This window comes from Alligator sinensis, unplaced genomic scaffold (assembly GCF_000455745.1).
Source record: "Alligator sinensis unplaced genomic scaffold, ASM45574v1 scaffold489_1, whole genome shotgun sequence".
NCBI classification, from domain to species: Eukaryota; Metazoa; Chordata; order Crocodylia; family Alligatoridae; genus Alligator; species Alligator sinensis.
This window is the reverse complement of record NW_005841901.1, coordinates 4,150,405-4,164,069: the sequence shown is the minus strand read 5'-3', so window position 1 is coordinate 4,164,069 and position 13,665 is coordinate 4,150,405. Positions and strand designations below refer to the sequence as shown.

The following is a 13,665-nucleotide window of genomic DNA, read 5'->3' as shown; positions in this document are numbered from 1 at the left end:
AACTGGCTTGGGCCCCGCCAGCTGGAACAACTCGTGTGGTTGTTCCGACGACCGGACCACCTGCGTCGTGATTGCAAGCGGCGTGAGTAAAGTTTTTTACAACCAATAAGTTGTGTCTGCCTCTCCATTCACCAGCCCGCCCTGACGTACGAGCGTAACTCGAGTCGGCCCTGGCCGTCCGAGACACTGCCAAGCTCCCATTAAAATATCCTGTGATCTGGTAGTTGAAGGTGATAGCCCAAAACATTAACTGAAATATTCTCTTTCAAGAAGATGAAAACTTGTAATGAATCATTATGGAGAAGTGTTTATTATATGATATCAGAATCATGAACCATTAGACCTAACCGCAGTAGATATTTCCAAAGATGCTGTAATTGTTAGATAACTTATTGGACAAGCTTTTTGATCTGCTTACAGTTAGAATAAATAAATACATGGATGTCACAAAACTGGTCTGAAGATGGGCAAGTTATTGAGAGCTTGAGAACTCCTTATGTTTGGTTAATAAATAATGTGTGTTCAAGCTAAGAACTATATTCCTTTTGATAGTATGTTGAATTGCTTTCTCAAACAACAAAGCTTAGAGAAGATTATCTAAAGTAGTGGGAATAAAAATATTTTTTTCCTCTTAGTTTAGCAGCTCATTATAACCCTGGCTTTGGACACTGTTCCTTCCATCTATAAGTTATCAAACTTCAAGGCAATTATGGATTCTCTTATCCCAACTTGTATAACTGAAATATGGAACTGAGGGTGGAAACAGACTGACATTTCATTTGTGCCACCATTAAATATTTGGGGCAAACTGTGAGCAAAAAGATGTTGCTACCATTTGTCCTGCCACATGAAAGGAAAATCAGTGGAGTGACAAAAGGGAATTTTGGGTGTCTCTCCATAAGTGGGAAAGCCCCACTTCTCCTGCTCAGCCAGACCCACTCCCCACGATCAAAGGGAAAGCAGGAAGATCACCATCAAGGGTGGGACAAAGGGTGATGCATGTTTCAATCCAGTGAAGTGGATGAGTTGTGCTGCAACACATCATGGTACAGGGAATCTGCTTCATTTGGTAACATCTATTTCTAGCCTGAGTTTTACAGGTAAAACAAAATCTGAGTCTTAGTGTCCTCTCTAAATGTTATAGGCTTCATCTCTGAATAAAGAACTCAGAGAATTTACAAGTAAATCAATCACTTAATGAGTTAAACTATAAAATGAGTCCTTTAAGAAATTCATCACTTGTGCTTTTTCTGGTCTCAAATTATGTCAGTAATAGTATACAACAGACTATTCAAACTTTCCACATTGCTAAAATTCAACACAGTCTCATGCACAGTTTATATCTGAAGCTATTTGCATGCAATCACAGCTAAATCAGCCATTGTTGCAAGCATTCTTCTGATTATAGACAACCAGACATAGCCTGGTCAGTAATTGGGTCACTCCAGTGAGGCCCTGACAGAGATAATTAACTGACTGCTTTTCCTTTCCATTTTATTGTTATGCTGTAATGAGTCAACAGTATGACGGGAACTGCACACATGTTAAATGGTCTTACTGGCTGATTATATAGCTGCCAACTATTGTTGGGATGACCCCAGACCATTCTACGCAAGTCCTAGCAGTGAAAATATCAGTCAGATACCTTAGTCCACAGGGAGCAGACTCAAAAAAACCTATAAGGAAGAATGATCAATTTCTCTGCCTAAATAAACAAACAAAAACAATACCCATATTTTAGAAAACCACTAGATGCGATACAAAAAAATTATCAGAAACTTTTTTGATTAATGCTGTAAAGGAAGACTAGATCATATGCAATATATAACATATTTACCCAAATCATTCACAGCTGTGTGGACTATTAATTATCACGACTTTTCCTTGTGTTAAGCCTTTTGTACGGATTCATTTTAGGCAGATCTTTAAAAGAAAATGGAGTAGTATTCATTCTCCCAACTGGTCTTGCTTTGCCTTTTAACTAGACATTCCTAGTAGCAAGAAGAAAGAATTTTCTGTCCTATAATGAAGAAGACTGTTCATTTTTATTTTTCTTGGATTGGCTTTCATTTTAAGCTTCTTTTGGATAAAACAGAAAATAAAAAGCATCTCTCAGCAGAAAACTTTACTTTTATGCTTAAAAGGCCAACTCTTTAACTAAAACTCCACCTGACTTCAGATGGACTTTTGTCTGAGTAATGGTGTTTGAATTTGACCATATTTGTATTACCTGAGGGAGACAGAGAGCAGAAAGATGAGGATAGATTTTTCTTCCATTTTAGATTCCAAGATATATAGTGATCTGATATCCATGAATGATTAAGAACAGGACTCTGACTCACTAGAACAGCAGGTAGCCAACCTTTCTGGCATGTGTTGCCAAAAATTGCCCTGAACCCTTCCTGAGCACCATTCTAATCCCCTTCCCCTGCCCAATCTGCTGCTCTACTTTCTGCAGTTGTGTTGCCTGTCTCCTCTCTGACCTTGTGTGCTACCCACAGACGGAAGAACTAGGGATCACAAAATAAAACCAGTAGGTAGGTAAGAAACTAACAAAAGGCAGTTTTTCACAAAGTGTGTAACTGAAGTGTGGAACTCATTGCCACAAAATGTTGTAGAAGCTGACAGTTCAAACAGATGCAAAAAAGGGACAGGACAAATGCCTGAAGAAATGGTGTATCAGAGTTAGGGATAGAGCTTCTGAATCAGAACTTCCTACATTTTAAATGTTGGAGGCTGTCAGTGGAAGAACAGTGGAAAAAACCCCTGGTAACATGCTTCGCACTCTCTCTTTCAGCATCTGCTCTCTGCCACTGTGTGATATAGGATGCTGCACAAGATAGACCTATGGTCTGACCTAGTAAATGTCAGTTCTTACATTCTTATGGCATGTTTGCTGCAGGTCAGCCACCCCTGCACTAGAATCAAATGAATTAAGCATTGAAGCATTTTGAAATGTAAACTTTAAAAGTGTAGGGGAAAGGCCCTAACATTTATTCTACAGGAAGACTGGAGGAAGATTAGTTTGTACAAAACTCCAAGTACTGGCTGTGGAAAGAGAAGAGCTCTGAAAGGGGGGGGGGGGGGGGGAGGAGTAACGCGGGAGGGGGGGGGGGGGGGGGGAAACTATATCACATCTTCTTACAGGCCTGGGGAACAGTTATGAAGAGTACTGTAACAGATCATAAAGGCAGGAAGGAAATAAATACAGACCACTGAAATCCTTTGTAGGACGAGTCTTGTTGGAGCTGCAATTGAACATAACACCAGTCCAGAAGTGAAGATGACTAAAAATGTATCTCTTTATGAACAGGGGAAGGTTTAGGTATATATAATAAAACCAGTCAAAACTGTAAGGGCAAGGTCCCAAGCTGCACTAATTCCAGAGAGTGTCAAAAGCAGAGAAACAGAAAAATATTTCTAACAAACAAAAAAGAATACAAAAAACCCCAGTTACCTTAATATTTAGAAAGGGTGAGCTTGAGTAAAAGTTCTTCAAACTGAGTATTAAGGTATTATTAAGGCACTCTGGAGATCTGGGCTCATTTCCTGCTCTACCATAGACTTGTTATGTGACTACAGGCTAGTCACTTAATATCTCTATGCCTCACTTAGCCATCTGTACAATAGGGATAACCATAGGCGACACGTGGGGGGGACAGACACGTGCCCCCCGTGACATTGGCAGCTGCCAAAGCCACCACTGGCTTCTGTGGGCAGTCGCTGTTTGCCACCCATCCCCCGTCGCCACTGACACGGCCAGCAGCATCTGCAGGTGCTCCCTGCTCACCACTCACCACCATGATGCCCCCCAGTCTTGGGAGGCACCAGTCATTCATGGGAATATTATTTCCTTCGTCCATCTCATCCAGGTAAACTCTTCAGAACAGGGACTACCTTTAACTATATGTTCAGTAATAAAGCTGGCGTTAGGGAACTGAACCAGTATTTATTTGGATTTGATTCAGATGAATTAAGTTGGTTCAAGTTCAGCTCCGGTTCAAGCTATCAAAAAAAAATTGTGGTTTGGTTACTAGTTCACACTGGTTCTAATTTCTTTCACGTATAGCATAGAGGTAATTTACTCATTTCAGAATATGAAATAGGCTATTAAACAAATATTTTTTACTTTGTAATACTTAAAGTTTTACATGTATTTTTTTTAACTTGACTGCATTTGACTTCAACTTTACACAACTTTGGCAGGGTTTGTTGTCAAAACAATTACTTTTCATGAACAATTTGTCTGATCAAACTAAAATAACATCTTCTAATATCTGCTCTGTCATATTGGACCTCTGTGGATACAGAATAAATCTGAGACTGAAAAGGGTCTTTCAACACTCACTTGTGTTTCAGGAACTGCTATTACAATTTCTGCCAGTTGATACAGTTCATGCATAGCATTTTTCTGGTGTTCCCAGTATTTGAATGTATCTTCCTTCTTATTGAGATATGGCTCATCTGCAAATGACTCACGATGTGGCCCTATCTTTTCAGGGGCTTTCTTTTGTTCAGATCTCTTTTTCTCTCTGCACAGGTCATGAGCTTTAAGAAGAGAGTCCAACTGATTAACTGACCTTTCAATTTCTGGCATATGCGAACTTTGATTTCAGAATAATTCCATTGATTTCAACTTCTTTTGAATGAAGCATTTCCATTTTTGTCCACACATTTGTTAAACAAAGTGTTGCCTTGACTCATAATATATGCAAAAGGAAGTCTATCTATTCTCCACGGAGGTTAAACATGCCCATTATTTCACTAATGGTCACTTGTTGAGCAGCTAAATAGTTGGTTTTGCAAGAGGAGGGAAGGGATACAGCAGTCCAGTGGCAGGATCAGTGAGAAGTCACATGAATGCCACCTTTTACAACTATTTACTTACTAATTAGTTTTTATTTGGTAGGTTGTCAGAAGAAAACAGAGCACAAGCAACTCCTTCTCTTCTTTTCCCCTTCCCTTACATTTGTGGGCTGGTCTCTTTTCATTCCTATTCTGTTCCCTTATAATATATAGAAAATGTGCTACAGCTAGTATTTGAGATGCAGCTAGTAAGGGACATAAAAGGCAATTAAAAGGGATTCTACAACTATGTCAAAAGTAAAAGGAAGAACAGAGAAAACACAAGTCCCTTATAAAACCAGGGAACTACAGACTAGTCAGCCTGTCCTTGATACCTGGAAAGATCACTGAGCAGGTACTCAAGGACTCTACTGTGAAGCACCTAGAAGAAAACAAGGTGATCAGGAACAGCCAGCATGGATTCACCATGACTAAGGTGACAAGCTCTGCGGATGGGGACAGAGCAGTGGATGTTATGTACCTTGACTATAGCAAGGCTTTTGATACTGTCTCTCATGACATTCTCTTTAACACAATAAGGAAATACAGACTAGATGAAAGTACTGTAAAAGTACAAGTAGTCCTCAATGGCTCAGTGTCTAGTTGGGAGGAGGTATCAAGTGTCAAAGAACCGGTTCAAACTGAATCTTTGGTTCTGGTTTGACTCCCTGCTTGGAGTGTTGTAGCCAAAATGGTCCAGGAAATATGTAAGAAGCAAGGTCTCATTGGACAAACTGTGTAGTTTGGGTACAGCATGCCCTCCCTCTGGTCAGGTCACCTAAATGAGAGCTCTTTTGCTGGAAAGTTTACCTTAATATCATTGACTATATGTTCAGTCAATGCTAGACAGATCAGGACTTTAATTTTGATTGAGGCCTTTAGACATTACTATAATATGAATGAACGGCCACGGCCACAGCCACAAGCATAGTAATAGTTCTAGATCTCTTCAAAGGCAGATAGACAACAAACAACTTCATGGCACTGGGGAGAGAGAGATTCCTGTAGCCAAATGAAATGGTAGCTATATACCTTAGAACCTGTAAGGAACAGTGTAGAAAGCCAATTTCACTAAAATCACCTCTCCAGTGGAGTAAATGGTTAAACACTTAATACAGACATTAAAATAAGTTACTGCAAAATGTTGTAAAGTATAAGGTTACCATTACCAGATGTTTCACAAAGGAAATGCATTTGACAGGACAAGCTGAATGCCTGGTTTTGGTTCTTACAGCTGAGTACAGAACTTGCTTCAGCACAACTCTGTGACAATGGGATAGGTTTAGATCAGGGGTGTCCAACATATGGTCTTTGGGCCTAATCTTGCCAATGAAGCCACTCTATCCAGCCTGCTGGACTTCTGGCATGGCCCTGAGAAGTGGATTGTTGCAGAAAGCTAATTAGTGGCAGGAGGGTGTGCAAGGGCTGACAAAGTCTTTGTCGCCACTGTCGCACCCCTACCTCTTTGGCTGCTGGCCGCCGCTGCCCGTCCTATGCTTCAGCCAGATCTGGAGCTCCTGCCATGGCAGGGGGCACGCAGTAGTGTTGGCTCCAGCATGTGGCAGGGGCTGGAGCCATGTGCTCAAGCCCAGATCTGGAGTTGCTTCCACTGCTGCATGCTCCAACTCAGAGCTGGAGCTGTCACCATGGCTGCATGCTCTGGTTTGAAGCCAGAGCTGTTGCTGCTATAGCAGCTTCCTTGTGCCCCAGATCTGGCCCAGGGAAAAAGGTGAGTTTGACATCCCTGCCTTAAATTAAAAATCTTCACAACTGTAAGCATAAAAATAAGCCTTTGGCGTTGCTGAAATGAGCAGGTACTGTGCTCTACACCCTGTAATATCAAAACATGTAGAATCCATTTTCTGAGGCATCCAGAATGCTTGCAATACTCTGTATGAAGTAAATCTGAAGATTTAGTTGAAAGTTACTTTACAATCAAAATTAATCAGTTTACTTTAGTCTCACTTAAAAGCAAACCTGTTGAAAAACATGTTTCTTTTGAACTGTCATCCAGGAAAATAAGGCTTAAAGAAGGGCATCTGCAACTTGTATTTAAGTGTTTTCATTTTCCCTCCTTAGTCAAAAGAGAAGGATTTGAAAGAAGAAGAATTTGAAAACAGGAATAAAAATCTCTTACGGAGAAACAGGTACATACTTTGGTTTGATTTTGTATGTGCGCGCAGAGAAAGGTGTGGGGGCAGGGTGGGGAAGAGGTGAACTAAAGTTAAAGAATAGCCATATTCAGGAAACCTTATCATGTTAAACCTTTGAAAACCTGATTTTTGCCCCTGTTGAAAAGCTTGATTTCAGTAAAGGATCTATTTTCTGTAACTATTTTTTTTCTTTGGATGCTATGTCAGAATATTTTAGCATTATAAACCTTTTAAAATAAGATAGCAGGTTTAAATTTCAAGTATGGTCAGCCTCTGGAATCCTCAGATTGGAAAGTTAAGAATTTAACACTTACTTGATTAGAAAAAAGTATAAGAGGTATTGTACTCATTAGATTTGTCATTTGCTTGCAGGTATTTATACTTTTGTTTTCTGGCATACCAATATAAATAAATTCCATTCTTTTTTTCTTTTGGTCACCCCTCTAGAATATGAAGATGACCTGTCTCAGTCAGAAGCCAGATTTGGTGTAACAGTTAAGCACTTGATTTACTTAGTAGAAGCTAGGTTGCAGGTAAAAATACTCAGGTCATATTTATTTATTTATTTTTTGAAGTTTACAACCAAGTCTTTGCAATGCTTTCTTTTAATGTGCTCCCAACACTTTCAAAATCACTTTTTGATTTCTTATATTATAAAAGATGAATCAATATTCAATGTATTGCAAATTTCTAATCTTCCAAAATCTTATATTGCAGCTCTATTGTGTTTCTTTCCTTTCCTAGTGAAAACACCTCAATATCATATGAATTTAGAAAACTTTTTCAAATGACTCCAGTCAGTCACAGTTACAGAAATGGTTTCTGGAGAATTATCTTCATCTCTCAGGGTGCCTTCCGTTAAAAGAAAAGAAAAGGAAAGAAAAACAAGTTCCAGTGGAGGAACAGGCTTTTCTTGCCTGGCATTCTTCTTGATTGGACTCGTTCTACTCTACCTACACTATTACAAATGTAGGTAAGTATCAAACACCACACATCAATCTTTACCAAAAGCATCACCACCCCACATCAATCTCGTATTTTTGGATTATACTCAATAGTCTATAATCTTCTTTTAAAGATTTTGGTATACAACAGTGCCAGAAAATCACATCCTGAAGAATTTCATGTTAGGAACAGATGCAAATTGTGCCCATTTGTCCCAGAACAGAAATGTGCTGGAACTGGTATGTATATACAGTGCCCTTCCAATCAGAGTTTAGTAAGTGGCTGCCACTTTTCTGTTTTTGGTTCAATGATGCAATTCCAGGACAACTGCTCAGATGCACCTGGAGATGTCCCTGGGACAAACTATTAGCACTTCTTATCCCATAAACCTTTTTTGGGTTTGTCCCAGGACAATGGACATCTGAATGATTATACTTTGTCTTAGGATAAACTGCTTAATCCTGGGGCAAATGCAATGTCTGTTTGTAGCCTAGAATACTACTAGTGTCCTGTTTGTGTCCATTAACACTCTATCGAGCTACAGGATCTTATTCTCATGGTAGATCAAGGGGGGGGTTTTCTTCATGCCTGCTCTTCTACAAGCCTCTGGACTGATTTTGTGAGAGGATCCCAAACTTTCTTCAACCCCCCCTTGAAACAGGGGATTGATCTTTATCACTTGGGAAGCTTCTTTGATTTTTTTCCCCAGACTTCTTCATCTGCTTATCAGTTTGCTCCCCAGGGTTCCCTACCATAAATTAATTTCTGATTTTGCCTGGCAACACAGCCACTCTCTCTCTGCTGCTGATTTCCTCCACTGAACCTTTTTTTTTTTGTCTTTCTGGAGTGTCTTGTGCATACTGACCTGCTTAGGAGAGCCTTGTCCTCTCAATGAAAATGCAAAGCTTTTTTCAAACTGAAACAGCTCTTTATAGAGGGCCAGAAAGGAGCGAGGGGAATCAACTGCTAAAGGAGGGGTAGGCCATAAGCCTCTCTTGACTTTTGTCCGGTTTATGTAAACCTGGTCACAACCACTGTGTCCAAACTCACCCAAATGAAAAACTTCTGCTGCAGGCTAGGGCTGCTAGTCACCCAAGGGCTGTGGGCAGCAAGATGCAAGGCAGGCCTTAAAAAGGCACGAACAGCAAGCATACTACCGATGGTCGCTGAGGCAATATGCATCTCTAAGCAATCCTGTAAGATGGAACAGAACCCCAAATTCTACAATCATAAAAAATGAAGCATCAACATAAGTGTCTCGGTTTGAAAGGTTTGACACCCATTCACTTATTACTACCCAGAACAGTAAATTGCAGCAGAAGCTGTTTTTCTCTGTTCATAGATTTCATAGACATTAGGGCTGGAAGGGGCCTCAGAAGATCATCGAGTCCAGCCCCCTGCCCAAGGGGCAGGAAGTCAGCTGGGGTCATAGGATCCCAGCAAGATAAGCATCCAAATTTCTCTTGAAGGCGTTCAATGTAGGTGCATGAACCACCTCCGGTGGCAGGCTAGTCCAGACCTTGGGAGCTCAGACAGCGAAGAAATTCTTCTTTATGTCCAGCCTGAAATGGTCTTGCTGTAGTATATAACCGTTCGACCTTGTCATCCCTTGGGGCGCTCTGGTGAACAATCGTTCCCCCAGATCCTGGTGAACACCCCTGATAAATTTATAGGTGGCCACCAGATCACCAGGCTTTTCCAGGCTAAAGAGTCCCATAGCTCTCAGCCTCTCGTCATAAGGTCTGTTTTCCTGACCTCTGATCATGCGTGTGGCTCTCCTCTGGACCCTCTCAAGCTTCTCCACATCCTTTTTGAATTGTGGGGCCCAAAACTGGACACAGTACTCCAGCTGCGGCCTCACCAAGGTCAAGTACAAGGGGAGAATGACGTCCCGGGATTTGCTTGAGAAGCATCTATGGATGCAAGCCAGTGTTTTGCTTGCTTTACTGGCTGCAGCATTACACTGAAGGCTCATCTTCATCTTGTGGTCAATCATGATCCCCAAGTCCCTTTCATCCGTAGTACTAACCAGTGTAGCACTGCTGAGCCTATAAGGATGCTGCAGGCTTTTCCTCCCAAGGTAAAATCGCCATCGGCGAAATTGGCCAGTCCGCTTCTGACTGCAATGTCCACATCATTAATGAAGATGTTGAACAATACAGGTTCAAGGACAGAGCCTTGGGGGACCCCACTGGTCACAGGGCACCATGACGATTGACTTCCATCAACCACCACCCTCTGGGTCCAACTACAGAGCCAATTTCCCAGCCAGCAGATTGTGGTGGACCCGAGGCCGCAGTCGGCCAGTTTTGCCAAGAGGTGATCATGGGATACCAGACTGAAGGCTTTTTTGAAGTCAAGATATATGATGTCAATCTCCTCTCCCTTGTCCAGGTGATAGGTCACCTGGTCATGAAAGGAGATAAGATTGGTCAAGCAAGACCTACCCACAACAAACCCATGCTGGGTATCCCTCAGGATGTTGCTGTCGGCCAGTCTGTTGAGAATGGCCTCTTTAATAATCTTTTCTAAGACCTTCCCTGGGATAGAGGTTAGGCTGATGGGCCTGTAGTTTGCCGGATCCCCTTTCCTCCCTTTCTTGAAGATAGGCACCACATTGGCCTTCTTCCAGTCTTTAGGCACTTCACCAGAGCGCCAGGAGTTTTCGAAGATCCATGCCAGGGGCTGGGCTATGATGCTTGCCAGCTCCATGAGTACCTTGGGGTGTAGATTATCAGGGCCAGCTGACTTGAAGGTGTCCAGCCTCTCAAGGTGTTCCTTCACGAGGTCAGCATTGATGGAGGGCAGGAAATCTCCCTCACCCAGGTCCCCCTGTCCCATAGTGGGCATCCCTTGGGACTGATGAAAGACCTATGCAAAGTACCCATTTAATAGGTTGGCTTTTTCCTGGGCATCGGTTGTGAGTAGTCCCATCTGGTTTAGCAGGGATCCAATGTTGCCCTTGCTTTTCCTCTGGCTCCCCACATATCTAAAAAAGGACTTTTTAATTGTCCGTGATACTTGTAGCTAGTTGGAGTTCTGTTTCAGCCTTGGCTTTCCTGGTTTGCTCCCTGTTGGTAAACACTTTCCCACCCCTAGTCTATGAGGAAAATGAACAAACTGGTTACTACAAAACATTTTTTTTAGTGCATTTTTGAGCAAAATTAACCAGGATCTTGTACCCTGCTTTGCAATCTAATAAATTCCTTGTTAGTAAAAAGGCAAACCCCTCTTCCTTGTTTCCTTTAATTTCTAACACTCTCCTTTCCAGTCTTTTCTTGCAGTGGCAATACGGTTTGTTTCATTATTGGGATACTCAACAAACTTTATAGATGCATGTGTATGTAGGATAAAATGTGGAAGGAAAAAGAAGCGATGCCAATGCTAAGGTCCTATAAACTATAAGTAGGGACCTACCCAAATAGTATTACATTTGCTTTGTTTTTCCTTGTCCCATTTATGTTTCTTTGATGTCCAGTCACAATTTTTTAATCTGAGACTACAGGTGCATTTATAAGATCTAAGGAAGAAGCAGGCAGAGATAGCCAGGCTAGGATGGAACTAAGATAGCTCTGTAAACAGCAGCATGCTGGGGCTAATCAACTGTGCTGAGCAGCATGGCTTGTTAGCCTAGGTGCAGTTTTGTGCTAATACTGCTATGCTAATACAGTTATGCTAATACAGCAAGCTCAAGTCTTCCTGCATAGTGCTGATTTATGTTATTTAGACATGCCATGATCATGACTTTTTGGGAGTAGTTATCCATTTTCAGCTGTCTTAGGCTTTTGTAGATAAAGGGAATGAAAAGTCGTAGGTGTACACAGAAGGCCTAGACATAAAAGCATATATACCTATGTCCCTTATTTTACTGCTTCTAGACCGGATCTTTGCAACTTTTTTAGACTTGAGAAAAAAATTTTCCTTGGAAAATGCCAGTTCCTAGTTTTCACGGTTTTTTTTGACTACAGAAAAATAACAAAACTATTCTGTTGCAAAGAACTCAGAAAGACCTCAGCAGGTAAGAATGTTTTCACACTATGAATTCTTACTTGCAATTTCTGGGTTTATCCTGTGATTCATATTTGCACACCAACCAATGTTAACATTGTACGGTACCCTTCAGCATCCTAAAAAGGATCTCATGGCACCTTGGTTGTGACTCACTGTCCTAGACAGCGCTCTTAATCTCTCACTTTGAAGAGCAGCAATACTTACCATATTAACACATATTTAAAAAAAAAAGTACAAGCTATTACTTTAGTTGTGAACAGAGTTAACCTGCTTAACATTCCAAGAAACAGATTTTAAAGGCACAACACAATTAAAAAATAAGCTTGCAAAGTATAAAAAAATTGTTTATTTCCTAACCTGCATGGGGTTGATCTGTACTGAACGTTCAAAACACTCCACACATTCTCTGAACTCCTTGTTGTGAAGATGAAGGAGGCCCTTCGAGCGCTGGGCCCGGGCACTGCGATGCTTGGATAACTCCCATGCTTTGTCATAGTACTGGTGATCTCTAAGAATATCACCAAGCAAGCAATATAATCCTGGTGTTTCCTCCTTCTCTAACTCCCGCCTCAAGACTTCTTCTGCCTATTAGAAAACAGAGGAAATGACCCTTAATAGGAAATATCATAGTCAAACTAATCACAGATTACTTAACACTTTCATATTTTATGCCTTTATCAGTTTCTTATATAATAAAAGTATATACATTGGAAAAAATAGTGCCTTGAACAAAGCCTATCAAAGATAAATCTGAAATTTGTTCCATAGGTTCCTTTTCATCTAAAGCCCAAGGACCAACATTTAAGCAGGGTTATTAAATTTCTATTCATACTTGTGTGGGCACATGAATCTCCATGCACAGTTTATAAAGGCTAAAGGATAAGGTTAATATATTGTTTATGCAATTCTACTTCAGTAAATGAAGTTATTTCAGAGACCAAATATGACCTCCAAATTGACATATCAAAGTACATAAGGTGAAGATGTAAATTTACTTTTCCAGGCAACCAAAAGACTCTGTGAAAGGAGACTCTTTCTCACTTTGATTTTGAAAAACAGGAAAAACTGAAAGTGTTGCTGTTAATATGTTATGGTAGTCCAGCAGTCTTTGTATTTACAAGTCAAAGTGAAGAGTTATCACATTCCCTGTTCATAGCTCACCCGCATCTTTTACCTAAAGAGCAAAGAGTCATCTTGCAAATCGAGTTTGGATCTCCTTTTTGCAAACTGTTTGAAAACTCTCAGAATTCCCTGCTCAGTTTTGCCATTTCCTCATCCCAATTTTTCCTTCTCTGAAAGCAGTGTGTGTCCAGTATGTTCTTCAACTAATTATAGTTGAAGACCTGGTGGGACTCCACCCATGACTGGACCACGAGGATAGATGGCTATACCCTGTACAGGAGGGATCGTGTAGAGAAAAGGGGCGGGGGGGTAGCTCTCTATGTTAAGGAAAGCTACACGTCCCTGCAAGCCAATATTGGTGACCAGGGTGGACGGCTGGAGACCCTCTGGGTTAAAATCCGTGGGGAACACGGCACAGGGGACACAATGGTGGGAGTCTATTACAGACCTCCCACCCAAAGTCCTGAGCTTGACCAGGAGTTTGCCCAGGAACTGGCTGAGGCAGCTTGCTCCAGGACCATGGTTGTCATGGGCGACTTCAATTACCCGGACATCTCGTGGGAGGATCACTCAGCAAAATCTGAGCGGT

General features: G+C 41.2%; 1 protein-coding gene across 2 annotated transcripts in view; it reads right to left on the bottom strand.

Annotated features, from left to right (window-relative positions):
• Positions 1 to 13,665, bottom strand: part of TTC27 (tetratricopeptide repeat domain 27) — a 240,464-nt gene that overhangs the window by 47,522 nt on the left and 179,277 nt on the right. For both annotated transcript variants that reach the window (XM_025197636.1, XM_025197635.1), the window contains exon 13: positions 12,312 to 12,539. In XM_025197636.1, the coding sequence (XP_025053421.1) occupies positions 12,312 to 12,539 (228 nt within the window). The remainder of the gene's footprint in view (positions 1 to 12,311; positions 12,540 to 13,665) is intronic.